General features: G+C 37.6%; 1 protein-coding gene across 8 annotated transcripts; it reads left to right on the top strand.

Annotated features, from left to right (window-relative positions):
• Nucleotides 1–978: 978 nt before the first annotated feature.
• On the top strand, nt 979–22,593 carry LOC122140050 (leukocyte elastase inhibitor-like). Of its 8 annotated transcripts, none has more exons than XM_042741766.1 (9): nt 979–1,259; nt 1,550–1,726; nt 9,280–9,435; nt 9,561–9,565; nt 18,519–18,669; nt 18,771–18,888; nt 21,152–21,294; nt 21,377–21,544; nt 21,852–22,592. In XM_042741766.1, the coding sequence occupies exons 2-9, from the start codon at nt 1,559–1,561 to the stop codon at nt 22,254–22,256; spliced, it is 1,314 nt and encodes a 437-aa protein (XP_042597700.1). In that variant the 5' UTR covers nt 979–1,259; nt 1,550–1,558; the 3' UTR covers nt 22,257–22,592. The 8 variants fall into 8 exon arrangements, with proteins under 8 accessions (XP_042597700.1, XP_042597696.1, XP_042597698.1 ...); XM_042741762.1 differs by lacking the exons at nt 979–1,259; nt 1,550–1,726 and adding exons at nt 5,623–5,888; nt 7,047–7,223; XM_042741764.1 differs by lacking the exons at nt 979–1,259; nt 1,550–1,726 and adding exons at nt 5,623–5,888; nt 7,047–7,223 and having other exon boundaries at nt 9,280–9,417; nt 21,852–22,591.
• The last annotated feature ends 5,252 nt before the right edge of the window (nt 22,594–27,845 follow it).

Raw genomic sequence — 27,845 nt, 5'->3', positions numbered from 1 at the left:
CAGGTAGACCTGTTTGCTTCTCCATAGACCTCTCACTGCCAGTTGTTCTACTCCCTGATCGAGGGAACACTCAGTACGGACGCACTGGCAAACAGCTGGCCGGATGGCCTACGCAAATATGCGTTTCCCCCAGTGAGTCTTCTCGCACAGACACTGTGCTTTCCTTTCTGCAGCAAGGACTGGAGCGAAGGCTGTCTCCCTCCACCCTCAAAGTCCAGGTTGCCGCTATTGCTGCGTAGCATGACCCTGTGAATGGTAAGTCTTTAGGTAAGCATGACCTCGTCATCAGGTTCCTTAGAGGGGTCGGGAGGTTAGGCCCCCCTCTATACCCTCTTGAGACCTGACTCTAGTGCTAAAATCACTTCAGCAGGGCCCATTCGAGCCTTTGCATTCAGTTGACCTAAAGTTTCTTTCATTGAAAACTCTGCTCCTGCTTGCACTGGCCTAGAGTTTGGGCCGGTTGACTCACAGGTAATTCTGAGGCCCCAAGGTGCCCAAGGTTCCCACTACACCCTTCAAAGACCAAGTGGTGAACCTGCAAGCGCTGCCTCTGGAGGAGGCAGACCCAGCCCTGGCTTTGCTCTGTCCCGTCCAAGCATTGAGATGCTACGTAGACCGGACACAAAGCTTCAGGACTTCAGACCAGCTCTTTGTCTGTTACAGAGGCCGGCAGAAGGTGGGTGCCATCACCCTGGCTTATCAGGCACAGGGTGTGCCCTGCCCATTCAGGTTGCGAGCTCACTCAACTAGAAGTGTTGCATTCTCCTTCCGCACTGAAGGAGGGAACAGAGACGTCACGTCCCGTCGCTATGGTTGCTGTACCACCGCTGAGCGGCTGGGTCACCGGCTCGGCTCCTCAGCGAAAACCTGGTATGCATTGCACCTGCTGCCTTATTATACTCACGCTGTGATCAGCGGCAGCTGGATGCAATAATTACATGCCAGTGTGCATTGGCTCGTTTAGTTTACACTCGAAGTAGATTGCTCTATCGAATCGATATTCCAATTTGCCGGTCACCGACGTGACGTCTCTGTTCCGTCCTTCAGGGAACGAGGGTTACCATACGTAACCGAGACGTCTGATCACTGATCTACTGAGAGTTGCTGAATCATCCACCCTCCCCTCGACTACATTCAGCTCTAACAAGCCTTTAGTTTGACAGGAAGGCTGGATTTGTTTTAGAGGCTGGGCAACATTTATTAAAAGGACAAAGAAGAGAATTCATTGACACACGGGACACTTCTGCTGAATACTCTAGGTAAGGCTTTTATTTCACTTCTCTTTTTTGTTTGTTTGTTTATTTGAAGGATTTTTATTTAATTAATAGTCTGATATAACTAAGAAGTTCAGATCTGTACATGTAAATGACCCTCAAACAACTGTTCTGATGAACTGATGTCATATGAGACATAAAGCATCTATGTTTCTTTGACAAATGTGATGTTGTTTACATAGGAAATGACAACTGAACAATGCTGTGATTGGGATTTCTTTGGAATTATTTTAACTCTGTTAAGCTGATAATGCATTTTCTTCTTTCTTACTCAGCTTCTGAAAATGGAGCCTTTGTCTGCAGCAAACACACAGTTCTCTCTAAACCTGTTTGAGAAGATCAGTGAAGGAGACGCATCAGGAAATGTGTTCTACTCTCCGATCAGCATCTCCTCGGCTCTGGCCATGGTGTCGCTCGGAGCAAAAGGAAACACAGCGGCGCAGATGTTTAAGGTGATCTCACACAATCTGAGGTTCTGCATCTACGTTCTGGCCCCGTCCCAAATCACATCCTGCCATCCGCACACATTGATGACGCAATGCCATTGACTGTTGAGTGATGGGAAAGTAAAGAGAGAGAATAAGAGTGGGGTTTTGAAATAATGTACTATTTATGATTTGGGGAATAAGGATCAAAGGAGCTGGATGATATGTTAAAACTTCACAAATGTTAAGTTACTGATTGTATGCCCAATCTTAGGATTTTTTTGTATTGATCTGAAACTATTTTATGAATCGCTCAGCTCATCACTTAATAAGAAAGCTTTTTTATATGTAAAAATTAATGAATACTCAAACTTATAAATTATACTAAAATAGCTCTGTTTCAGTCTTAAACTAGATGCTTTACTGAAATAATGTTAAGTAGACATTATAATACTACCAACTATTGCTGTAATTCCTGACAGGATACCACATTCGTTAAGGTAATTAAAAAAAAAAAATTAACCAAGCTGTATAGAGAAGTTGTGATGATTTGTACTGATTTGCGTTTGAATATTTTATTAGCCAACAAGAAGAATTTTTTTTTTCCCTGCAAACAAATAGCGCCGACTGCAGTTACCTGACTGAGCCTGTGTTATTAGTTTCACCTAGGTGTTATCAGGGAATGATGCTGCATTCATGCCATATCGTAATTACTGTAATTTCGAGATGACAACATGTGACGTTTTGCTTGGAGCTGTTCACACCCTTGGACTCGAACTCAGAACTATTGCACTATCAATGCCTGAACATAGCGCCTGATGAATTTGAGGTGGTCAGGAGGTATCAGCCGTAGCTCTCAGAACACTCCTAGTTCACAAGTTGTAATAACGAGTTTAACAAGGACATGAACGCTTTTTACAAGTTAGTATTTCATAATTATGGTAATTACAATATGGCTTGAACGCACCTTCGGAATGTGGTGACTGGCCAATCAGAATCATTTAGTTGCTTTAGGTTGGCTCATTTGGAAATGTGAAGCTCTTCATATTTGTTTGGAACATTTGTATGGAAAACGGTGTTTGTTTGTTTGTTTTTGTTTGTTTGTTTGTTTGTTTTGAGATCCTATTATACTGTAGTTCTTATTAATGTTTTGAATTAATGTTTTATATATATTGATTTTGGTTAAAGTTTTAGTAATTTTGTTGTGTTTTGGCAACTAGCTGAAATTAAATGTTTAAGAGTTTTTTGATATTTTGTTTCAGTTAATTTCATTTTAAGTAATGAAACCCTTTTTAATGGTTTTGCTTTTAGTTTTAGTTAATGATAGAAGAATTTCCCAAAGGAAATCACCAGAGATGGACAGTTCAAGCTGAACAAGGTGAGATTTCATGCTCTTGTTCATTTAAAGTATATTTGAAATTAATCTTCATCCATGGCACAGTTTCTGATCAGCATGGGAATAGAAGTTACCTTTTACCTTCAGAAGGTGAATCTTTCAGGCATATCGACCAGGAATGACCTGGTGCTGTCGAAGGTGATTCATAAAGCCTTTTCATAAAGCCTGTTGTATGTTTGGCAACAATTCTTTTAACCCTAAGTTATGCAGTGAGTAGCTTTTCAATTCTAAAAATAACCATACTGGAAGATGTACCCATGTTCATACTCCAGGATGACAGTGTCAAGATTCATCAGGCTCAAATTGTGGTTCAGGGAGCATGAGGAATAATTTTCATGTATGAATTGGTCACCACAGAGTCTCGAGCTTGACCCTACTGAAGGTCTTCAGGATATGCTGGAGCTGACTTTACAGAACAATTCAACTCACATTGTCAATACAAGCTAATCTTTTTTGTCCAGGCAGTGTATTCAACTGGCTACATGTTGGTACAATCTAGAATACAAACTTATTTTTCTCAATATTTGTGAGTGGCAAAAGTATATATATCTTTGCTTTCAGTATATGACCCCCTTTTGCAGCAATAACTGCAGGTATTGCAGGTTTTTTGTAACAGCTGATCAGTCCTGTACAATGGCTTGTAGGAATTTTAGCCCATTCCTCAGTACAGAACCACTTCAGCTCTGTTATGTTGGTGGGTTTCCTCCTATGAACTGCTTGCTTTAGGTCCTTCCACAAAATTTCAATTGGATTTAGGTCCGGAATTTGACTTAATCGAACATTATCTTTGTTCTTCTTTACCTATTCTTTGGTAGAATGACTTGTGTGCTTGGTTTGGTTGTATTGTTTGTATGCTTTCTCTTGGTATTTGTTTTTCTGAAAGGTGTACTTTCTTTTTTTTTGGGAATTTGTTGTTATATTTTTGTATTCATTATTCCATCAATGATGGCAAGCCGTCCTGGACCAGATGCAGCAAAACAGGCCAGAATCATGCACTACGACCACCATGTTTCACAGATGGGATAAGGTTCTTATGCTGGTCTCATCTCCAATATTCCTCTGGCTTGTCCACATGATCTTTAGCAAACTGCAGACGGGCAGTAATGTTGGGAGAGCAGTGGCTTTCTTCTTGCGACTCTGCCATGGACACCATGGTTGTTCAGTGTTCTCCTGATGGTGAACTCATAAACATTAACATTAGCCAATGTGAGAAAGGCCTTTAGTTGTTTAGAAGTTAGCCTGCAGTCCTTTGAAACCTAGTGGACTTTTACACGTCTTGCTTTTTGAGTGTTCTTTGTTGATGGAGCACTCCTGGGGAGGGTAACAGTGCTCTTGAATTCTTCTCCATTTGTACACAATCTGTCTGACCGTGGATTGGTGGGGTTCAAAACTCTTTAGACATGGCTTTAAAACCTTTTCTAGCCTGATGAGCAACAGCAACTCTTTTTCTGAGGTCCTCAGAGATCTCATTTGTTTGTGCCATGATACACTTCCACAAACATGAACAGATAGATCCCTGTTCTTTAAATAAAACAGGGCACACACTGACACCTGATATTCACCTCACTGATTAAAAACACCTCCGAACAGATGGACTCTAATTTCACAATTTTATATTTATTTATTTATCCACAGATGACAGCACAATTACTCGAAATGTGTTAATCAAATGTGTGGAAAGAAACCTGAAAACTTTTGCAAGAACATTTTGTGGTTTGCAGACTAATAAACTGGAATTCTTTAACTTCCAGTGAAAACAATCTACTTGGCACAAAACCAAAGGCACACTGATTACACCTGCCATACTGTATGATGGTGAAAGTGTGTTTACACACTAGTGTCTTCATACAGTCACACCCAAAATAACTCACAGTTCTGACTTAATAACCTTCATTTTAAAGCAAGTAAGTTACTTCACAGCCATTCACATGTATAACATCAGCCTGTACGTCTGATGTTGTGTGATAATGTGCAGAAATGATGCTTGATGCATGTCATGGTTTATTATTTTTTTAAATTAATTATTGTATAACAGTTTCAGGAACAATAATATTCCAATTCAAATCGTGCACTCCAGTTAAAAATACTGTCGTACTTGCTCTCCTCTGAGCATGATGGGAAATGACCTTATGACGACACAGTTTAACCCTCATTGAATTACAACATTTAACTTTAAACTTGCTGTCATGTATTTTGTAATTGTCCTTTAGCAGCTTCATTTTGGTCAGATTTCTCTTCATCCGCTGTGCTTTTTTAACCTATGACATGCCTTAAGGAATGTTATTTCTTTCAGTTATTTATTTAATCTGCTACTTCTTTTAGCAGCATATAGTGTATAGGCTATAAATGCAAATATGGGGGAAATAAGCATTTGTTTGTAGTTTGAAGTGTGTAAACTCAAAAAGTAGTGTACAGAATTTCAGAATGTTTTAATATAATGTAAATTCGTCCCCCGCACTTTTCTCGGGCGAGTGTGTTCTTATAGAGGTTTTCAAGAGCTGATTTAAAACTCAAAGAGACAGGGTAGTCTGCACATGACCTGATATTTTATTCGGACCCAGAATAAGGCGAGAGGAACATCATGGAGAGCTAAACACTCATGCAGTGTGTGTTTCATTCATACTCGAAGCTGGAGGCGCTCTCGCGCAGAAAGTATAACCAGGAAATGGACAAAAAGCGTCCATCGCTGTATGAAAACAGTTGTTTTTACAGAAAAACGGAAACGTTTGGAAACATGAAGGCATACGATTGCGACAATATATGGTTTATTTGTGTTTTTCTAATCTTCTCCAGGTAATAAATAATGTATAAGAACAATGCAGTGCTAATTGACAGCATTTATTACAGTATAGAAACTTCCTTATTATGTGATATGACAAGTGTTTGTAGTATATAAGTCTCTTCTGTTCGCCAAGCCTGCATTTATTTGATCCAAAGTACAGCAAAACAGTACAATTTTGAATTTTTTTTAGTATTTTGAAAAACTTTTTCTATTTGATTATATTTTAAAATGTAATTTATTGTGATTTCAAAGCTACATTTTTAGCATCATTACTCAGTCACACGATCCTTCAGAAATTATGTTGATATTCTGATTTGCTGCTCAAAAAACATTTATTATGATGATGATGATGATGTTGAGTAGAATTGTTTCAGGTTTCTTTGATGAATGGAAAGTTCAGAAGAACAGCATTTATCTGAAATAGAAATCTTTTGTAACATTATAAATGTCTTTATCATCACTTTTGATCAATTTAAAGCATCCTTGCTAGATAAATGTATTATTTTCTATAATTTCTTTTCCAAAAAATAAAAATATACTGACTCCAAGTTTTTGAATGGTATCATGTATTATTATGTTACAAAAGCTTTTTATTTCACATGAATATTAAAATAGAAAGCAGTTATTTTAAATAGTAAAAATATTTCACAACATTACTACTTTTGCTGTACTTTGGATCAAATAAATGCAGGCTTGGTGAGCAGAAGAGACTTCTATATAAAATATAAAAAATCTTATTGTTCAAAAACTGTTGACTGGTATATAGATTACAGAAATGTTATACTGTAATATGTGTGTGTGTGTGTATTTATAACATTTCTGTCCCCCTCGCTTCTGAAATTATGGCTACGGGAAACCTCTTCACTTCTGCTGAATACTCAAGGTAAAGCTTTTAATTCACTTCTCTGTTTGTTTGAAGTACTTTTATATAGTTTATAGTCTAACAGAACTAACAAATCAGTAAATCTGATATCTGTATGTGTAAATGGTCCAACTACAGACTACTGAACTACTGTTCTGATATTAGAAATCTGATGCCATATGAGACAAAGCATCCATGTTTCTTTGACAAACATGTGATGTTTACATTGGAAATGACGGCTTGTGTTTGGAATTATTGACACTTTATTTGTTACGCTGATAATGCATCTCTCTTCTTTCTTGATCAGCTTGTGAAAATGGAGCCTTTGTCTGCAGCAAACACACAGTTCTCTCTAAACCTGTTCAAGAAGATCAGTGAAGGAGACGCATCAGGAAATGTGTTCTACTCTCCGATCAGCATCTCCTCGGCTCTGGCCATGGTGTCGCTCGGAGCAAAAGGAAACACAGCGGTGCAAATGTTTAAGGTGATCTCACACAATCTGAATTTCTGCACCTACTTCAACTGAGAGAGAGTGAAGAGAAAGTTAATACAGACAGAGAGGGAACAAGACCAAGAAGTGACGCAAGCCTTTTGCAGAAAAGATTTTTAAAGGAACATCTCACCCAGAAATGAACATTGGTTATTATTTACTCGTCCTCACTACACTGTTGCAGCTTGTGCTTTTTATTACAAATATGGACTATATTTCCAAGCTGCAGTTATGGTTTAATGTTCAGTGGAGATTATTTGTTAAACATTGACTTGTAAGCAGAACAGATGTAAAAATGATTTCATAAACATTCTGCTTATCAATGTGAGTTCTAGGCATTGCATAAACAAAAATGCTGCCAGATATTTCCACTTATTTAAGATAATCAATGGGCTGAGAGCACAAATCAACAAAGAGTTTTTCTGACATCATCCGTTCCTTGAAATGTCATTATTTGTAGTGCATTTTAAACTTTCTAAAGGGTATTTAAGAAATGGATTCACATTAGATTTTTTAAGTTATAATAATAATGAGATTATATTTATTAACGCTCACAGTCATTTTGTCCCAGAGAGGATTTCCTTTTCCACAATTATTTTTACATCTGACTGAGTGCCCTATTTTAACGATCTAAACGCAAAGTGTAAAGCGCACGGCGTAGGTGCACTCAGGGCGTGACCAAATCCACTTTTGCTATTTTAACGACGGAAAAACGGTTGGCGTGCCCGTGCGCATGGTCTAAACGGGTTGTCCCTATTCTCTTAAAGTCCAACTGAAATCAAAATTGACCATATTTACTTTGTTTGCCTAAACTGACTGTTTTGTGGTGAACAAATCATCCATGCAAGTCAATCCACACAAAAAAATGTTTTGGCTTTGTAATCTTTAATCAAAATCTGAAAATGCCCCTTCCTTCTGCATTGGAGGACCTTCCCTGACCACGCCCCTCCAACTGACAGTAGACAGGCTGCCTGTGTGTTTGCGAGCATTGACAGCGCGTGAAAGGAGCGATGGCGAGGAGGTGCATTTTTGGTTCTAGATCCAATCAGGTGCTAGTTGGAAAATAAAGCCACGCCCACTATTTTGTTTGCAACTTCCAGTTCACGCGAACTTTAATGAGTAATGGGTGTTTTTTGGGCGTAACGTGCAATAAACCAATCAGAGTCTCATCTTCCATTCCCTTTAAGAGCCAGTTGCGCTCGTGCCATGACGGATTTGCTACACGGCGGCAAAGACAGAACGCGTCTCCGAGATGAAAAGGAGCTGCTCGTGTGCGAGCAAATAGATAGCCTAATTCTAATACATGCGATAACTATCCATTATGACATGTAGGCATTTTTATATTTAATTAGCCTACAAAAATTCTTATGCATTGCAATCCTTTAATTTTTAATATTTGGCATGTTTGTGTGCTGCTGTGCGTCCCTGTGTTTAATAAGCAGCATGTACGCGCGTTGTGGACCTCCCTATACTAACACGCTATTTAAATAACAAAGAAAAAACATTGCGCCAGACTTTAGACCAGGTTTGAGTTGGTCTACGGCGCAGTCTATTTTCAGCTCCTTAAAATAGCAATGCGCCAGCAATGCACCTGAATACACCTCTTTTTTTAGACCAGCACGCCCATGGGAACACAAATGGGCGCAAATGCATATGCTAATTAAACAACGTGGCGCTGGGCGGGAAAATGCAAACGGTGCCGGACTGAAACTAGCAAACACACTTGTGCCTTGCGTCGCATTGCGCCGGGTGTATGATAGGACCCTAAAACTTACTGGCTTTGCTCTCACAAGGTATTTAAATTGCTTATGTATTTCTCGTTATGTTATATTATCATGAAATCGTAGATTCAATCTTTTTATTGACCTGTTTTCTTTTAATTAGCACAGGTTTTGTATTTTTTTTTTTTTTGGAAATGATTGATCATAGTCCTCATTGATATGATGCACCTTAGTTTTTGAGTGAACATGTTATAAAAATGTTTTAAAAGACCAGCCATTTTTGTCTGGGGATACCAAGAATTTAATTCTACCATAATAAAATTGTCTAGGTCCTGAGTTTTATCAATCCTCCCAAACCTGACGCAGCGACTCCAGCATCTCATCAACAAGCTCAGAAGCCCCAGATCGCCTGCGGTGTCAAGGGTCAACATGGACCGTCAATGACACAACAAACCCAGAAGTTTGAGGTACCTCCTGAACTTAAGGTTTAGTATGAGTATTTATGTGAAATACTAACCTCATGGCTTGCAATAACAGCTGTATTTGCCGAAGTCATGCATGTAGTCTTTGGGTTCATCTGATTAAATTAGATATTGTTTGATGCAAACAGAAATGTCCTCCTCGGCCGGCACCTGGACAAAAGACTGAGGACCAAATTCATTCCAGCTTCAACAAGCTCATGAGTGAACTGAAGAAACCAGGAGCCCCGTATGTGTTGAGTCTCGCCAACCGTCTCTACGGAGAGCAATCCTACCAGTTTGTGGAGGTAAGACTCAATTACAACAATTAATTGAAGGTTTGCTCGTGATATTAAAGAATAAGGTTCTGGAAATGATCGCTAATTTAATCGATTTGCTATGTTACAGAAATTCCTTAATGATGCAAAAAGATACTATGAAGCCGGACTGGAGAAGGTGGACTTCAAAATGAATTCAGACGCTGCACGTGTCGACATCAACAACTGGGTGGAGAAAAACACTCAAGGTGAAGACCAGCATGAACTTATTCTGAATTTAAAGTGACTCAACACTGTTAAAAACAAAGATTTTTCATACATTTATTTGTAAAGCTTTAGGTTTCAAAAGAATCTTTGAGATACTATTATATTATTTTGTTTTCAGGAAAGATCAAGGACTTGCTCCCACAGGGATCCATCGATGAGATGACGAGACTGGTCTTGGTGAACGCCATCTACTTCAAGGGGAACTGGGTGAAGAAATTCTGGAAGAAAGCCACCAGAGATGGACAGTTCAAGCTGAACAAGGTGAGATTTCATCTTCTTGTTGAATTAAAATATTTGAAATGAAAGCGGGGGAGTTTTGATGTCTTTCTATTGATGCTCGGCAGACTCAAACTAAACCGGTGAAGATGATGTATCAGGACTCAAAGTTTCCTCTGGCCTCCATCCCAGAGATGGACAGTCAGGTTCTGGAGCTGCCGTATGATGGGAAGAATATCAGTATGTTGATCATCCTTCCGAGTGAGATTCAAGATGAGACCACTGGCCTTCAGAAGGTGAGACAGCACAGATTATACTTTATTCAGCATATATTGACTTTATTAAAAATGAAGGTCCCAAAATGGGGTTTTCACAGTGAAGCCATAGAAGAACTATTTTTCGTTTCCCAAAGAACCTTTAAGTGAGCAGTTCTTAAAAGAACCATTTTTTCTTAATGTGAAGAACATCTAAAGAACCATTTTCCACTGTAAAGAACCTTTTGTGGAATGGAAAGGTTCCATGGATGTTAAATGTTCTTCATGGAACCATAGATGCCAATAAAGGACCTTTATTGTACATGGATTGTTGTTTCATTATTTCTTTATGGCAAATACATGTGCCAAGTTCTTAGCATATATGTTGGTTTCATATGGTTTTTTAAAAAAAAACATTAACATGACTTTCTTATGCAGCTTGAAAAGGCACTGACCTACGAGAAGCTGATGGAGTGGACGAGACCTGAAGTCATGCGTCAACAAGAAGTTGAAGTATCGCTGCCCAGATTCAAGATGGAGAAAACCTACGACATGAAGAATCTTCTGATCAGCATGGGAATGGAGGATGTGTTTGACGTGCAGAAGGTGAATCTTTCAGGCATGTCGCCCAACAACGACCTGGTGGTGTCGGAGGTGATTCATAAAGCCTTTGTTGAAGTAAACGAGGAAGGAACCGAAGCAGCTGCAGCCACCGGCATCGTCGCAGATTCTTGTGCAATGATCCCGCAGGTCTTTAACGCAGATCATCCGTTCCTCTTCTTCATCCGACACAATCCAACCAAGAGCATTCTGTTTTACGGACGCTTCTGCTCTCCGTGATCGAGTCCTGCTGCTTGAGACCCTTGCAGCTGGTTTAGTTGGTGATCTGGTTAGAATGAGTAGAGGAGATTCTGGACAACTACTACTAATTGTCATCTTTACTTATATGTCCCAACAGTATCAGAACCTATTGCAATTTACACGAGAAAGACTTACATTAAATGAATGGTAATAAACTGTTTTCAGTTTTGTGTGGTACTTGAATTGTTTTGCTTCAGTCTCAAGTGGGACCTGCATTATAATTATTTGAATTGCATTAAATACTTTGTACTGATCATTTTAGAGCAGGGTTATTATCATTAACTAAAACAAACTAAAAGAAAATCATTTTCCTTATTGGAAATAAAATAAACAAGAACTGAAATAAAATTAAATATAAAACTTTTTTTCTTCAGCTAGTGCCAAGGCAATATTTCTCATTTTTGTTTAGTTTAAGCTGAAGCAATAAATTAGACATGAATTGACAAAAACACAAAATTACAAAAACTTTAAGGTTACATAAAACTAGCATTTAAAAATGAATGAAAATTAAAAAATATATAAAATTATATAAAAACAGCATTCTTTTAGAGTCTTCGATTAGATTCTTTATTGAAATAATGGGCATTGAAATAGTGGGCATCATTGTAAAGATTTCAACTTTTAATTGAGCATTACAATTTCACTATAAAACTAAACACACTACAACAACTATTGCTAGAATCACCCCAAAACTAAGCATTTAACATAGAAATAATTAAACAATGGATTTAGATTCAAAATATGGATGTCTTTCTCAGCTGGAGAGAAGAATGTTATGGCTCTTGATGTGTTTATAATTGAAGATATTAAATGCAGTACAGTTGTCCTGGTCTCACCTTTTGATGATAATTCAGATGTTGTGGTTTTGCACGGGTCTCTGCATGTCATATATGTAATCAGATGCATCCGTTTACATTAAGAACTTGTGTTTTTTTTAGTTAAAAAAGGTTGGGGCATGTTGTCACATTTAACTTAATGCAGTCAAATAATTAAACTACATGTTATGTATTGTTTTGCGTTTAAATGTCATCTTTTTCTGAAAAGCCATAAAGAAAGGCAACTAAATACCAAATGTAAAAATCAACACAAAACTTTGTCTTTAACTGATCTAGACTTTGTAAAAAGAAGCCTGTTATAATACAGGCCAATACAATGCTGTTGGGGCATGTTGTCACAAAACCTCAGTGTGTTTATTGAAATGTATTTTTTAAATGGGTAATAATTTTAGAAATGTTCAATACCATTTATGTAAACCAGTCTTACTAGTATGTTAATATTTTGAATTTTCATTTGTTAGTAATTAGTAATTTTATGTACTATGTGTTTTTTTAAAAACATCAGGATTACTATTTATTTTTATTTCAGTTTTAGTTTGAATCATTTTAGTAGGCTACTTCAGATGCCTCAACCACTGTCTGGGGGGCCGCATACAATGTGCATGCAGTCTCAGGGGTTTGGATGGGCCCGCTGCTGCTTTGGCACATTCAATTCAAGTTTATTTGTTTAGCACATTTTACGATACAAATCATTGCAAAGCAACTTTACAGAAAATTAAGTTTCTACAATATTTAGTAGTAGCTTATCAGTGATGACTGTCAGTTTATGTGCATATGGCAGAAATGTTCGGAAGAAATCAATAAAAGACGTAAACAAACAGACGATTAACACTATTAACAGCAATTATGCAATCAAACTTATAGCAAAATGTGGTAGTTCTGTATGTTGTCTCTGGGTTAGCATCATCTGAGGTCCTCTGAGGGGTTGGCATCATCTCTTCTCAGGTGTTCTGGATCCAGACTGGAGCTTGTGTAAATCCTAGTTACCAAGGGATGTAAATCCCGTGGCAAAACAGAGAAACAAATAGAGACATAATTAGCGTAGCTGCTGTTCCAGCCAAGTAAAATTAATTAGTTTAACCCAAGCTAAAGAAGAGGTGTGTTTTTAATCTAGATTTAAACAGAAAAAATGTGTCTGAAACACGAACATTATCAGGAAGGCTATTCCAGAGTTTGAGAGCCAAATGTGAAAAAGCTCTACCTCCTTAGCTATCCTAGGTACTACCAAAAGTCAAGAGTTTTGTGACCTTAGGGAGCATGATGGATTGTAGCGTGGTAGAAGACTAGTTAGGTACGCAGGAGCTAAACCATTTAGGGCCTTATAAGTAAGTAATAATATTTTGTAAATGATACGGAACTTAATAGGTAGCCAGTGCAGAGACTGTAAAATTGGGGTAATATAATCATATTGTCTTGACCTGGTAAGGACTCTAGCCGCTGCATTTTTGACTACCTGTAGCTTGTTTATTGAGGATGCAGGACAACCAGCTAGCAGTGCATTACAATAGTCATGAATGCATGAACTAGCTTTTCTGCATCGTAGCTCGGCAATGTTTCTAAGATGGAAGAATGCTGTTTTTGTAACACGGGAAATATGATTTTCAAAAGACAAGTTGCTGTCTAATATAACACCCAGATTTTTGACAGTAGAGGAAGTAACAGTATATCCGTCTAGTTGCAAATTGTAATCTACGAGATTTTGTGTAATGTTTTTTGGTCCAGTAAGTAATATCTCTGTCTTATCTGAATTTAATAGGAGAAAATTATTGGTCATCCAATTTTTAACACACTCTGTTAGCTCAGATAATTTAAAAGTTTCATCTGGTCTTGTTGAGATATATAGTTGAGTATCATCAGCATAACAGTGGAAACTAATCCCATATTTTTGAATGATATTACCAAGGGGCAACATGTATATTGAAAATAGCAGAGGACCTAGGACAGATCCTTGTGGCACTCCATATTTTACTGGTGATAAATGAGATGACTCCCCATTTAAATAAACAAAGTGGTAGTGATCGGACAGGTAGGATCTAAGCCATCTTAAAGGCTCCCCTTGGATACCTGTATAGTTTTGTAATCTATCTATGAGTATGTCATGATCTATGGTGTCGAACGCAGCACTAAGATCAAGTAAAACTAGCAATGAGATGCAGCCTTGGTCTGACGCAAGAAGCAAGTCATTTGTAATTTTAACAAGTGCAGTTTCTGTGCTATGATGGGGCCTGAAACCTGACTGAAATTCTTCATAGATCAGGCACATCAATTGCCTTGAGTTGTTAGCAGTGCGCCTTGCCTTGAACCGTCTCAAAGGGCGCTTAGGAGGCAAGCACTTGCTGTTCCAAATGGACAACGCAGCGACAATTGCGTACATCAACCGACAAGGTGGTCTTCGCTCCCGTCGCATGTCGCAACTCAACCGCCACCTCCTCCTTTGGAGTTGGAAGGTTCTGAGGTCACTTTGTTCTGTTCACATTCCGGGCCTGCTCAAGCATACAGCCGACGAACTGTCTCAAGCAATGCTTCCGGGAGAATGGTGACTCCATCACCAGACGGTCCAGCTGATTTGGAGACGCATCAGAGCTGCTCAGGTAGACCTGTTTGCTTCTCCAGAGACCTCTCACTGCCAGTTGTTCTACCCCCTGACCGAGGGAACACTCAGCATGGACGCACTGGCACACAGCTGGCCGCAAGGCCTATGCAAATATGCGTTTCCCCCAGTGAGTCTTCTCGCACAGACACTATGCAAAATCCGGGAGGATGAGGAGCGAATCTTGCTAGTGGCGCCGTATTGGCCCACTTGGACCTGGTTCCCAGTGTTCCTTGTGACAGACCCTCCTTGGCCGATTCCTCTGAGGAAGGATCTACTGACTCAGAGACAGCCCACCGTGTGGCACCCACGTCCAGACCTTTGGAAACTCCATGTTTGGTCCCTGGACGGGACGTAGAGGGTCTAAGTGATCTAACCCAGGAGGTAGCGAACACCATCCCTTCGGCGAGAGCACCGTCTATGAGACATGCTTATGCTTTGAGGTGGAACCTGTTCGTTGAGTGGTGTTCTTATCGCCGAGAAGACCCCCGAAGATGCCCGATTGCGGTCGTGCTTTCCTTTCTGCAGCAAGGACTGGAGCGAAGGCTGTCTCCCTCCACCCTCAAAGTCCAGGTTGATGCTATTGCTGCGTACCATGACACCATGAATGGGAAGACTTTAGGTAAGCATGACGTCGTCATCAGGTTCCTTAGAGGGGCCGGGAGGTTAGGCCCCCTTACACCCTCTTGGAAGCTGACTCTAGTGCTAAATTCACTACAGCAGGGCCCATTCGAGCCTTTGCATTCAGTTGACCTAAAGTTTCTTTCATTGAAAACTCTGCTCCTGCTTGCACTGGCCTCCATCAAGAGGGCAGGGGACCTGCATGCATTCTCGGTTGACGACTCGTGCCTAGAGTTTGGGCCGGCTGACTCCCAGGTAATCCTGAGGCCCCGGCCTGGCTACGTGCCCAAGGTTCCCACTACACCCTTCAAAGACCAAGTAGTGAACTTGCAAGCGCTGTCCCTGGAGGAGGCAGACCCAGCCCTGGCTTTGCTCTGTCCCGTCCAAGCATTGAGATGCTACGTAGACCGGACACAAAGCTTCAGGACTTCAGACCAGCTCTTTGTCTGTTACGGAGGCCGGCAGAAGGTGGGTGCCATCACCCTGGCTTATCAGGCACAAGGTGTGCCCTGCCCATTCAGGTTGCGAGCTCACTCAACTAGAAGTGTTGCATCCTCCTGTGTGCTGAAGGAGTGAACAGAGACGTCACGTCACATTTAGTTTACACTCAAAGTAGATTGGTCTATCGAAGCGATATCCCAATTCGTCGATTACCGACGTGACGTCTCTGTTCCGTCCTTCAGGGAAAGAGGGTTACCATACGTAACCGAGACATTTTCTGATCACTGATCTACTGAGAGTTGCTGAATCATCCACCCTCCCCTCGATTACATTCAGCTCTAACAAGCCTTTAGTTTGACAGGAAGGCTGGATTTGTTTTAGAGGCTGGGCAACATTTATTAAAAGGACACAGAAAAGAAATTCATTGACACAAGGGACACTTCTGCTGAATACTCTAGGTAAGGCTTTTATTTCACTTGTTTGTTTGAAGGATTTTTATTTAATTAATAGTCTGATAGAACTAAGAAGTTAGTTAATTTCAGATCTGTACGTGTAAATGACCCTCGAACAACTGTTCTGATGAACTGATGTCATATGAGACATAAAGCATCTATGTTTCTTTGACAAATGTGATGTTGTTTACATAGGAAATGACAACTGAACGATGCTGTGATTGGGATTTCTTTGGAATTATTTTCACTCTGTTAAGCTGATAATGTATCTCTCTTCTTTCTTACTCAGCTTGTGAAAATGGAGACTTTGTCTGCAGCAAACACACAGTTCTCTCTAAACCTGTTTGAGAAGATCAGTGAAGGAGACGCATCAGGAAATGTGTTCTACTCTCCGATCAGCATCTCCTCGGCTCTGGCCATGGTGTCGCTCGGAGCAAAAGGAAACACAGCGGCGCAGATGTTTAAGGTGATCTCACACAATCTGAGGTTCTGCATCTATGTACTGTCCCGTCCCAAATCACATCCTGCCATCCGTACACATTGATGACGCAATGCCATTGACTGTTGAGTGAGGGGAAAGTGAAGAGGGAGAATAAGAGTGGGGTTTTGAAATAATGTACTATTTATGATTTGGGAATCAGGATCAAAGGAGCTGGATGATATGTTAAAACTGTTAACTCTCTGTGGCCTATTTCATCTTCACAAATGTTAAGTTACTGATTGTATGCCCAATCTTAGGATTTTTTGTATTGATCTGAAACTTTTATGAATCTCTCAGCTCATCACTTAATAAGAAAGCTGCTAAAACAACTGTTTTGATGGAAAAAATAATGACTTCGGTGAAAGGGTTACCGCCTGATTATTCTTTGAACTTGACATTTTCATGTGCAATTATTTATTTTAGGATTTTATCTACCTGTTTTTCTGTTTATATATCTTTTTATTTATTATTTAAGTATTTACTATGTTTTGTATTATGGTTGTGTATTATTTTATTGCTTTGCATCAACCTGAGTCACATATTGTTCTTTTAAACCCCTGTGAGTGTTGAGTTAAAAAAAAAAAAAAAAAGAATAAGAGTGGGAAGTGACAAGATCACAAAATCTGACATGTTTATTTATTATTATTATTATTATTATTTACAGTGTATATATATAGAGAGAGAGAGAGTAAATTATTATTTTCAACCCTCATTCTGAATTTCTGTCTAAACGATCGGTTTTAAGGGGCGCGTCCTTTAAGGCTGTTATGATCAGCTAACAGCTCACCATAATATGAACAATGTTTATTATTTATTCGTCCTCACCACACATGTGCATTATATTCCAAATGTGCACTATACTTCCAAGCTGCAGTTATTGATTGATGTTCAGAACATTAATAACTGCAGTACATATGTAAATGGCTTCACAAACAGGAAACTGATTCTGCTTGTAACTCGATCTGTGTAATTTGAGTTCCAGGCATTGCATAATCAGAAAAGATACCAGATATTTACTTATAGTTAGTCAATGGCCTGAGGACGCAAATCAACAAAGTATTTATTTGACATCATCCATTCCTTGAAATGTCTTTATATATTCTATATGTCTATATATTGAATTTTTATATTTAAAACCAAGGGTATTTAAGAAATTAATTTACAATAGATGCTAAAGTTATCAGAAAAGCGAGATTATATTTATCAACCTCACAGTCATTTTTATCCGAAAAGGGTTTCTTTTTCCCAAAAATGCTAATGTTATCACATCTGACTACAACATAACGACTAATAATAACGTATCATAAATTTTCTGATAATTTTTGTTCTTTTTTCCCACTTTGTTACACTTCAGTTAAAAATGACTGACCTACAAAAATTGGTTTTATATTTCTCATTATGCTATATCATTACAAATCTTCATTACAAATCTTTCAAATAATATAATACATTTATTTTATTTTATTTTATTTTATTATTATTTAATTTATTTATTTATTTATTTTGTACCGTAGTTTTTGAGAGAACATGTCAAAATTATCCACAAATAATGCTTTTTTCCCACTCAGAAACTGAGGTGCATGAACTCAGATCAGTGAGGCTTATAAACAATTCATTTCAAAAAGAAATAAAAACACTGTGCTAATTGAAAGAAAACAAGTCGATAAAAAGATTGAGTCCAAGATTTGGTTATAATACAGCATAAAGAAAGATTTACAAGCAGTTCTACTTATTGCCAGTCATTTCTGACTGTGAACACCAAAGGGATTTAATTCTGCCATAATAATGCTGTGTAGGTCCTGGGTTTTAACAATCCTGCTCAGCCGGCACCTGGACAAAAGACTGAGGACCAAATTCATTCCAGCTTCAACAAGCTCATGAGTGAACTGAAGAAACCAGGAGCCCCGTATGTGTTGAGTCTCGCCAACCGTCTCTACGGAGAGCAGTCCTACCAGTTTGTGGAGGTAAGACTCAATTACAACAATTAATTCAAGGTTTGCTCGTGGTATTAAAGAATAAGGTTCTGGAAATGATCGCTAATTTAATCGATTTGCTATGTTAACAGAAATTCCTTAATGATGGAAAAAGATACTATGAAGCTGGACTGGAGGAGGTGGACTTCAAGATGAATTCAGACACTGAACGTGTCGACATCAACAGCTGGGTGGAGAAAAACACTCAAGGTGAAGATCAGCATAAACTTAATCAGAAAAAGTTTTAAGTTACTCTGCACTATTAAAAACAAATAGTTTTGAAAATAAATGAATGGTAATTTGTAAAGGTTAAGGATTAGCTGCTTTAGCTTGGCTCTTTGGGGGAAAAATATGTAAAAATGTGAAGTACTTCTGGGTTGTTTGGAACAGTGTTTTATTATTATTATTATTAGTAGTAGTAGTAGTATAGCTCATATTAATATTTTATAGCTTTTATTTTTATATTTTTTATTTTAATTTTGGTTAAAGTTTTAGTTTTGTTGTGTTTTTGGCAACTAGCTGAGGCAAAAATATATTTAAGGGTTTTTTATATTTTATTTTATTTCAGTTATTTTCATTTTATGCAATGTCTTTTTTAATGGTTTTGCTTTTGGTTTAAGTTATCGATAACAGTCCTGCTCTACGCTCTTAAATTAATGGTTAGATCTTTAGGTTTATTTTATTATATGTACTGTAGATCTTGAGTTGTTCTATGGCTTCTTTTGAGGATAAAATTCTTGATGTCTTGTTCCTATACAGTGGTTTATTTGTAGAGCTTTATTTATTTATTTATTATTTTAAATAATGAATGTCTTGAGTTGCTCTATAGCTCTTTGGAAAATAATAAAATTATTGCTGTCATACACATACACATATACAAGTGCATCTCAATAAATTAGAATGTCGTGGAAAAGTTCATTTATTTCAGTAATTCAACTCAAATTGTGAAACTCGTGTATTAAATAAATTCAGTGCACACAAACTGAAGTAGTTTAAGTCTTTGGTTGTTTTAATTGTGATGATTTTGACTCACATTTAACAAAAACCCACCAATTAACGATCTCAACAAATTAGAATATGGTGACATGCCAATCAGCTAATCAACTCAAAACACCTGCAAAGGTTTCCTGAGCCTTCAAAATGGCCTCTTAGTTTGGTTCACTAGGCTACACAATCATGGGGATCACTGCTGATCTGACCGTTGTCCAGAAGACAATCATTGACACCCTTCACAAGGAGGGTAAAACACAAACATTCATTGCCAAAGATGCTGGCTGTTTACAGAGTGCTGTATCCAAGCATGTTAACAGAAAGTTGAGTGGAAGGAAAAAGTGTGGAAGAAAAGATGCACAAGCAACCGAGAGAATCATAGCCTTATGAGGTTTGTCAAGCAAAATCAATTCAAGAATTTGAGTGAACTTCACAAGGAATGGACTGAGGCTGGGTCAAGGCATCAAGAGCCACCACACACAGACGTGTGTCAAGGAATTTGGCTACAGTTGTCGTATTCCTCTTGTTAAGCCACTCCTGAGACGTCTTACCTGGGCTAAGGAGAAGAAGAACTGGACTGTTGCCCAGTGGTCCAAAGTCCTCTTTTCAGATGAGAGCAAGTTTTGTATTTCATTTGGAAACCAAGGTCCTAGAGTCTGGAGGAAGGGTGGAGAAGCTCATATCCCAAGTTGCTTGAAGTCCAGTGTTAAGTTTCCACAGTCTGTGATGATTTGTGGTGCAGTGTCTTCTGCTGGTGTTGGTCCATTGTGTTTTTTGAAAACCAAAGTCACTGCACCCGTTTACCAAGAAATTTTGGAGCACCTCATGCTTCCTTCTGCTGACCAGCTTTTTGAAGATGCTGATTTCATTTTCCAGCAGGATTTGGCACACTACCAAAAGCACCAAAAGTTAAATGACCATGTTATTGGTGTGCTTGACTGGCCAGCAAACTCACCAGACCTGAACCCCAGAGAGAATCTACGGAGTATTGTCAAGAGGAAAATGAGAAACAAGAGACAAAAAAATGCAGATGAGCTGAAGGCCACTGTCAAAGAAACCTGGGCTTCCACACCACCTCAACAGTGCCACAAACTGATCACCTCCATGCCACGCCGAATTGAGGCAGTAATTAAAGCAAAAGGAGCCCCTACCAAGTATTGAGTACATATACAGTAAATGAACATACTTTCCAGAAGACCAACAATTCACTAAAAATGTTTTTTTTTTTCTTTTGGTCTTATGAAGTATTCTAATTTGTTGAGACAGTTGTTGTGAATTGGTGGGTTTTTGTTAAATGTGAGCCGAAATCATCACAATTAAAAGAATCACTTAATACACAAGTTTCACAATTTGAGTTGAATTACTGAAATAAATGAACTTTTCCACAACATTCTAATTTATTGAGATGCACCTGTACATAACTTTAGTTTTTACTTGTTCTGGTAGTGCCATGCAGTGAATTTAATGTGAATTTGTCTTGCAGGAAAGATCAAGGACTTGCTTCCACAGGGATCCATCGATGAGATGACGAGACTGGTCTTGGTGAATGCCATCTACTTCAAGGGGAACTGGGAGGCGAAATTCCGGAAGAAAGCCACCAGAGATGGACAGTTCAAGCTGAACAAGGTGAGATTTCATCTTCTTGTTGATTTAATGTAATGAAATGAAATATGAGGAGTTCTGATGTGTTTGCATTGATGCTTGGCAGACTCAAACTAAACCAGTGAAGATGATGCATCAAAGCAAAGAGTTTCCTCTGGCCTTCATCCCAGAGATGGACAGTCAGGTTCTGGAGCTGCCTTATGATGGGAAGAATATCAGTATGTTGATCATCCTTCCTAACGAGATTCAAGATGAGACCACTGGCCTTCAGAAGGTGAGACAGCACAGGTTCTGCTCCCAAAAGGGGTATTTTGCAGCAGAGCCATAGAAGAGTCATCTTTCAGTGAACAGTTCTTAAAAGAACCATTCTTTCTTGGTGTGAAGAACGTTTTAATTATTTAAAGAACCTTTTGTGGAATGAAATGGTTCCATGGATGTTAAAGGTTCTTCACTGAACCATCAATGCAAATAACCAGAGTGAATGTGGTTTGTTTTTTTCTTTATTAACAGCAAATACATGTGCAGAGTTCTTAGTACTCATGTGGTTTTAAAAATCATTCAAACCTTTATGTCTCATCCAGCTTGAAAAGGCACTGACCTACGAGAAGCTGATGGAGTGGACGAGACCTGAAATCATGCATCAACAAGAAGTTGAAGTATCGCTGCCCAGATTCAAGATGGAGGAAACCTACGACATGAAGAGTCTTCTGATCAGCATGGGAATGGAGGATGTGTTTGATGAGCAGAAGGTGAATCTTTCAGGCATGTCGCCCAGCAATGATCTGGTGCTGACGAAGGTGATTCATAAAGCCTTTGTTGAAGTAAACGAGGAAGGAACCGAAGCAGCTGCGGCCACCGGCATCGTCGCGAGGCCATGTTGTTATTCGATCCCGCAGGTCTTTAACGCAGATCATCCGTTCCTCTTCTTCATTCGACACAATCCAACCAAGAGCATTCTGTTTTATGGACGCTTCTGCTCTCCGTGATCGAGTCCTGCTGCTTGAGACCCTTGCAGCTGGTTTAGCTGGTGATCTGGTTAGAATGAGTAGAGGAGACTCTGGACAACGACTACTAATTGTCATCTTTACTTATATGTCCCAACAGTATCAGAACCTGTTGCAATTTACATGAGAAAGGCTTAGATTAAATTAATAGTAATAAACTGTTTTCAGTTTTATGTGGTACTGGAATTGTTTTGCTTCAGAATCAGGTGGGGCCTGCATTATAAATGAAATAAAATTAAATATAAAAACTTAAAACATTTTTATTATTATTTCAACTAGTGCCAAAGCACCATTTCTCATTTTTATTTAGTTTAAGCTGAAGTCCTAAAATAACTAAACTTAAACTAAAAGTAATAAATACAAATAAAATATATCCAGACATTAAAAAAAAACCTAATAGAAATGACACAAACACTAAATTACTAAAACTTTAAATAAGATTATATAAAAGTGTAATTTAAATTAAATATAAAATTGAATGAAAACTCAAATGACATTATAAAGATTTCAACTTTCAACTAAGCAATATAATTTATATGACTACCAACTATTGCTGTAATCACCCCAAACCTAAACATTTAGCTTAGAAATAATAAAACAAAAGATCTACATTCAAAGTATATGGATGTTTTTCTCAGCTGGAGAGAAGACTGTTATGACTCTTGATGTGTTTATAATTGAAGATATTAAATGCATTACAGTTGTCCTGGTCTCACCTATTGATGATAATTCAGATGGTCTCTGCATGTCATGTATGTAATCATATGCATCAGTTTATGTAAACATCTTGTATTGTTTCCTGCACTAAACAAGGCTCTATAAAAGTCAGATTATCATTGTAATAGTATATCCAAAATCAGTTTGTTTATTTGTATAGAAACCGCTGTTACAAATGAGCTCTGGTCATTTAGGCATGGTGTAAGAAACTCAAATAAAACTGGTTTCTATTTTCCTCTCTTTCAAAACAGAAAGAGAGGAAAATAAATTACCACCATAGTTAGACCAAATATATATATATACATACACATTTATTAGAAATTTGTCACATTAGTGCATGTTATGATGTGTTTCAAATGTTGTTATACACAGTATATACTGATCAATTAAACTTTTTATTGGCTAAAGTAAATGTTATCTTTTACATTTGTACCATTAACAAATTGTTTGTTTTTCGTAACATTACTGAATGAATGTTGCTGAAAACCCTAATAGGCAGTTTAATTTAAGAATTTAAGGGGAAAAAAGGGGTTGGGGCAAGTTGTCACATTTACAATCAAACTTAATACAATCGATTAACTACTGTAATATATGTGTTGTTTTGATTTTAATTGTTGTTACGTCATCACTTTCCAAGATATTCACTAATATTTATTTTCAGAAATATTCGCTGGAGTAAAACGTGTGACAACTAGCCCCTGTATTCTCTAAACAGAAATTATTTGAAAACTTAAGTAATTGTATAAAATCATTCGCATTAGATAACAAAATACTTGTCAAATTATTTTTGTCTTTATTTCGAACATTTAAATTAAGCATTGCATAAAAATTAAAAGTAAAAAAAAAAAAATGCTTGTTTTAGCGTCCATTTATAAAAATGTATTTGAACATTTTTTATGGCGTTTAGACACTTTAAAGTGAGGCTTTTTTGTTTGTTTGTTTCATCACGTATAAGTACAAGACACAAAGTACAAGGCAGATTAAAGGCAATGCAGCGTGCAGATGTTGTTTGGATGCTCGTATGGTGTCACGTTCAATGACGCGTCTTCACCGCCAGATGGCGTCAGAGCGCTTCGTGAACGCGCACGTCCGCCGCGGTCCGCGCTTCTCGCTACGTGACATGTAGAACAAAATGTACAGAACACAGTGTTCATGTGAGGGACCCACGTGCAGCACAATCAGTTTTTGTTTGCATGTATGTGTGTTTCAGTATTTCTGTTGAGAAAGTGCAATTCTAATTCTGCTGGGCTTTAATATCCAGCAGTGATGATGGGTGACCCTAGGTCAAGAGATCACTGATGATGGGTTATTAATTATTAAAGCACAGCTAATGCACTCGTGTTAGGCTACACACCCTATATGCAGCGTACAAGAACTCCTGTCTTGTGTAATGTGTAAACACTACAGAGACACGCAGTGTAAAGATTTCATTACTATTTCCCATGCATTGTGCTTTCATAAATTTACATTTTCAAAGAAAATAGCCTACCTTCATTTTTATTTTCATGAAAGAGGTTTTATATTTGTTTTTCAACCAATACACTAGTTTTATTTAAATAACTAAAATATTTGTATTCTTTAAATAACACACAAATGTAATGTAAAATGTAAATGTAAAGTTATTTTGGGATCATTGAGATACTATTATAATTTTTATTAATAGCCTATTTTGAAGCAGTATTTGTTTTTGTGTGCTTTTGTCATTTTAGTAGTTTTTGTGTCTATAGGTTTTTTCGTTCTAGTCTAATTAAAAATGAGGAATAGTGCTTTCATAGCTGAGCTAAAAAAAAAATCAAGGCTTTTTTTTTTCAGTTAACATATATTAAGTAACAACCTTTTAAAATAGTGTTATTTTAGAATTATTGAAATGCTATTATAGTGTTTATAAATATTTTCTTGTAATCCCCCTTTGAATATATTTTGTTTATTGTCTATGCTTGTAAACGTTGTGTTCTTTGTGGCAAAAAAAAAAAAAATAAAAATGAAAAAAGACGGGACAGGGACAACGGATCAGAAATATTTTTTAATATTTGGCACCCTATTATTGATTATTTTGATCATTCTTAATAATCGCCTATTATTGACAATTTAGAATTTGTTTGGAAACATTTTAAACGTCTCCTCTTGCAATGCAGTTCAAAAATATCCATTTGCAGTTAATAGACAAACTACAGCTGAACTCAAACTTAAACACTAGAGCATACGCAAATAATTCAATGCAACAAACCAAATAAACAAATAACAAAAACATATGTGTCAATTTAAAAAAGTACCAGCAAGTACATGGGTTCAATTCCCAGCAATGTACAATATGAATGCAATAAGTCGCATGAATGTAAATGTAAAGAAACTCACTGTTTCGTGGTAACTCTCTCCATATGTGACCTTTAACCTGAGGAAGAACTTCTTTGTCATATAAGTCCCTTTGGTATTTTTTATGTTGTACAAACCCAATGGATATTATGAGTGACAACTGTAATTTGTATTTTTTGAGATGCATTACAGAGCAGTGACATTCATATTTTAAAAATTAAAAAAAGAATTATTAATTAGATGATATATAAATTTAAGTTACATTACAAGAATTTGCAGAAAGACTCACAAGAGATGATGACTACAGAGATTTTTACACTGGAAAAACAAGTTAAGATGAAAATTTCCTGAAAATGTCTTCGCCCTCAGGTCATCCCAGATGTAGATGAGTCCATCAGTTAACATCTGATGAAGAAACAACTACATCTTGGCTGGTGTGTACATTTTCAGCCAATTTTCTTTTTTGGGTGAACGATTCCTTAAAATCACACATTTAAACAGAACGGCAACTTTTTTTATTTTTTTATTTTTTTACAATTTTGCTTTATTCCCAGCCCATCACATCTGCATATAACTGAGTTGAAAATTTATAACATAAAAATATGGTAGCAGCATTTAAAGTTTTACAGAATTACCTTATATTTACAGTAAAAACCTCACTCTGTTTTCTGTACCTTTACACTACCGACTACTTCAGAGATAGTGGGTCTCATAAATAAATCCAAATCTTCCACTTGTCTGTCTGACCCTCTTCCAACTCCTTTAGTGAAAGCTTGTTAACCAGCCCTGTCACCACTGATTACTTAAATTATTCACGCTTCACTTGTTTCTGGTTCTGTGCGTCCATCGCTTAAATCTGCTATTATTACTCCCATACTTAACGGTAAACCAGGGCCTGATCCATTTAACTTTGATCATTTTCGTCCAATTTCAAATTTACAGTTTATCTCTAAGATAGTGGAAAAGTGTATTGAATTCAAATACATGGACACCTTTCTAATAATAATTTGTATGAAACAATTTCAATCTGGTTTTCGTCCCCACCATAGTACTGAGACTGCTCTTGTCAGAATAACCAATGATCTGTTGCTGGAAGCTGACTCTGGGCTTTTAACCATAATTGTCCTTCTTGACTTGAGCGCTGCCTTTGATACTGTCTCACATAAGATACATCTCGACAGATTAGCTTCTGTTGGGATTACTGGCACTCCACTGTTTTGGTTTAGGTCGTATCTTTCTGGACGCACTCAGCATATTCAGTTAAAAAGTTTCTGGTCAAGAACATCTACAGTCACCACTGGTGTTCCCCAGGGTTCTGTTTTGGGCTCGCTTCTTTTCATTATTTATATACTCCCTCTTTGTTATATTTTGAGGTAACATGGTATTCATTTTCATTGTTATGCGGATGACACCCAACTTCACCTGTCTGCCAAACCCACTGGTTCTTTTCCTCCACCATCTTTGTCCAGCTGTTTAGCTGAAATTAAAGATTGTCTTTCAGCTAACTTCCTGAAGTTTAACTGGAACAAAACTGATGCCCTACTTGTTGGTACTAGATCTGTTTTTTCTAAATCTAGTTGTTTTTCCTTGTACATTGACAATAATGCAATCTGTCCTTCCCCTCAGGTTAAAAGTTTGGGTGTTATCATGGATAGAACACTGTCTTTTGACACTCAAATTAATAATATCACATGGACTGCATATTTCCACTTGCGTAATATTAACCGTCCCTTTCTCTCAAGTAATAATACAGCAGTTCTTGTTCACACAATAGTCACCTCACATATAGACTATTGTAATGCCCTTCTCACTGGTGTGGTGTTCCCTCTAAATTGCTACGTAAGCTCCAGTTGGTCCAGAATTCTGCAGCTCGTGTTCTTTCTAGAACACCTTCTACCGAGCACATTTCTCCAGTTTTTCAGCAATTGCACTTGCTTCCAGTAAAGTATCAAGTTGAATTCAAGATCTTGCTCAGATCCTCATCTTCAATTTCTCTTGTGGCACCACGGATTGGACTAACTACCATGGGTGCCCCCCGCTTATGGAACTCCCTACCCCTGATATTCGCAACAGATTGCCTGCTGACTTTTAAAACTCATCTTAAGACATATCTTTTTATACAGGCTTTCTTATAATGTTTTGAGTCTTTACTGCACTTTATCTGTATATGCAGACTGTTTGTTGTGTATTTTTTATTGTGTCGTGATTTGTATTTATTTTTTTATCTGTGCTTGCTTGTGAGGTGACCTTGGGTGTTTTTAATTAAAAAGCATTATTATTATAATTATTATTATTTTACATGAAATGTCACATTAGGTCGATTACAGTTATTCACTGTATTGAGTAAGTGAATGTATGATAGCATTTTTACAGTATAAACTGTTAAAAATACATCATTCTTACAGATTGGTCAACTGGCAAAAATGTCTGTGTTCTGACATGAAAAATCTGTGCTTAATACAAACAATTAAATGCAACTAAGCATATCATTTTTGGGATAGGAACAAATAGGTGCGTCTATTTTTAAAAAGGGAGGAGAAA

The sequence above is a fragment of the Cyprinus carpio genome, chromosome B16 (assembly GCF_018340385.1).
Source record: "Cyprinus carpio isolate SPL01 chromosome B16, ASM1834038v1, whole genome shotgun sequence".
NCBI lineage: Eukaryota > Metazoa > Chordata > Actinopteri > Cypriniformes > Cyprinidae > Cyprinus > Cyprinus carpio.
Note: the sequence above shows the minus strand (reverse complement) of the source record. Positions and strands in the feature narration are given on the sequence as shown.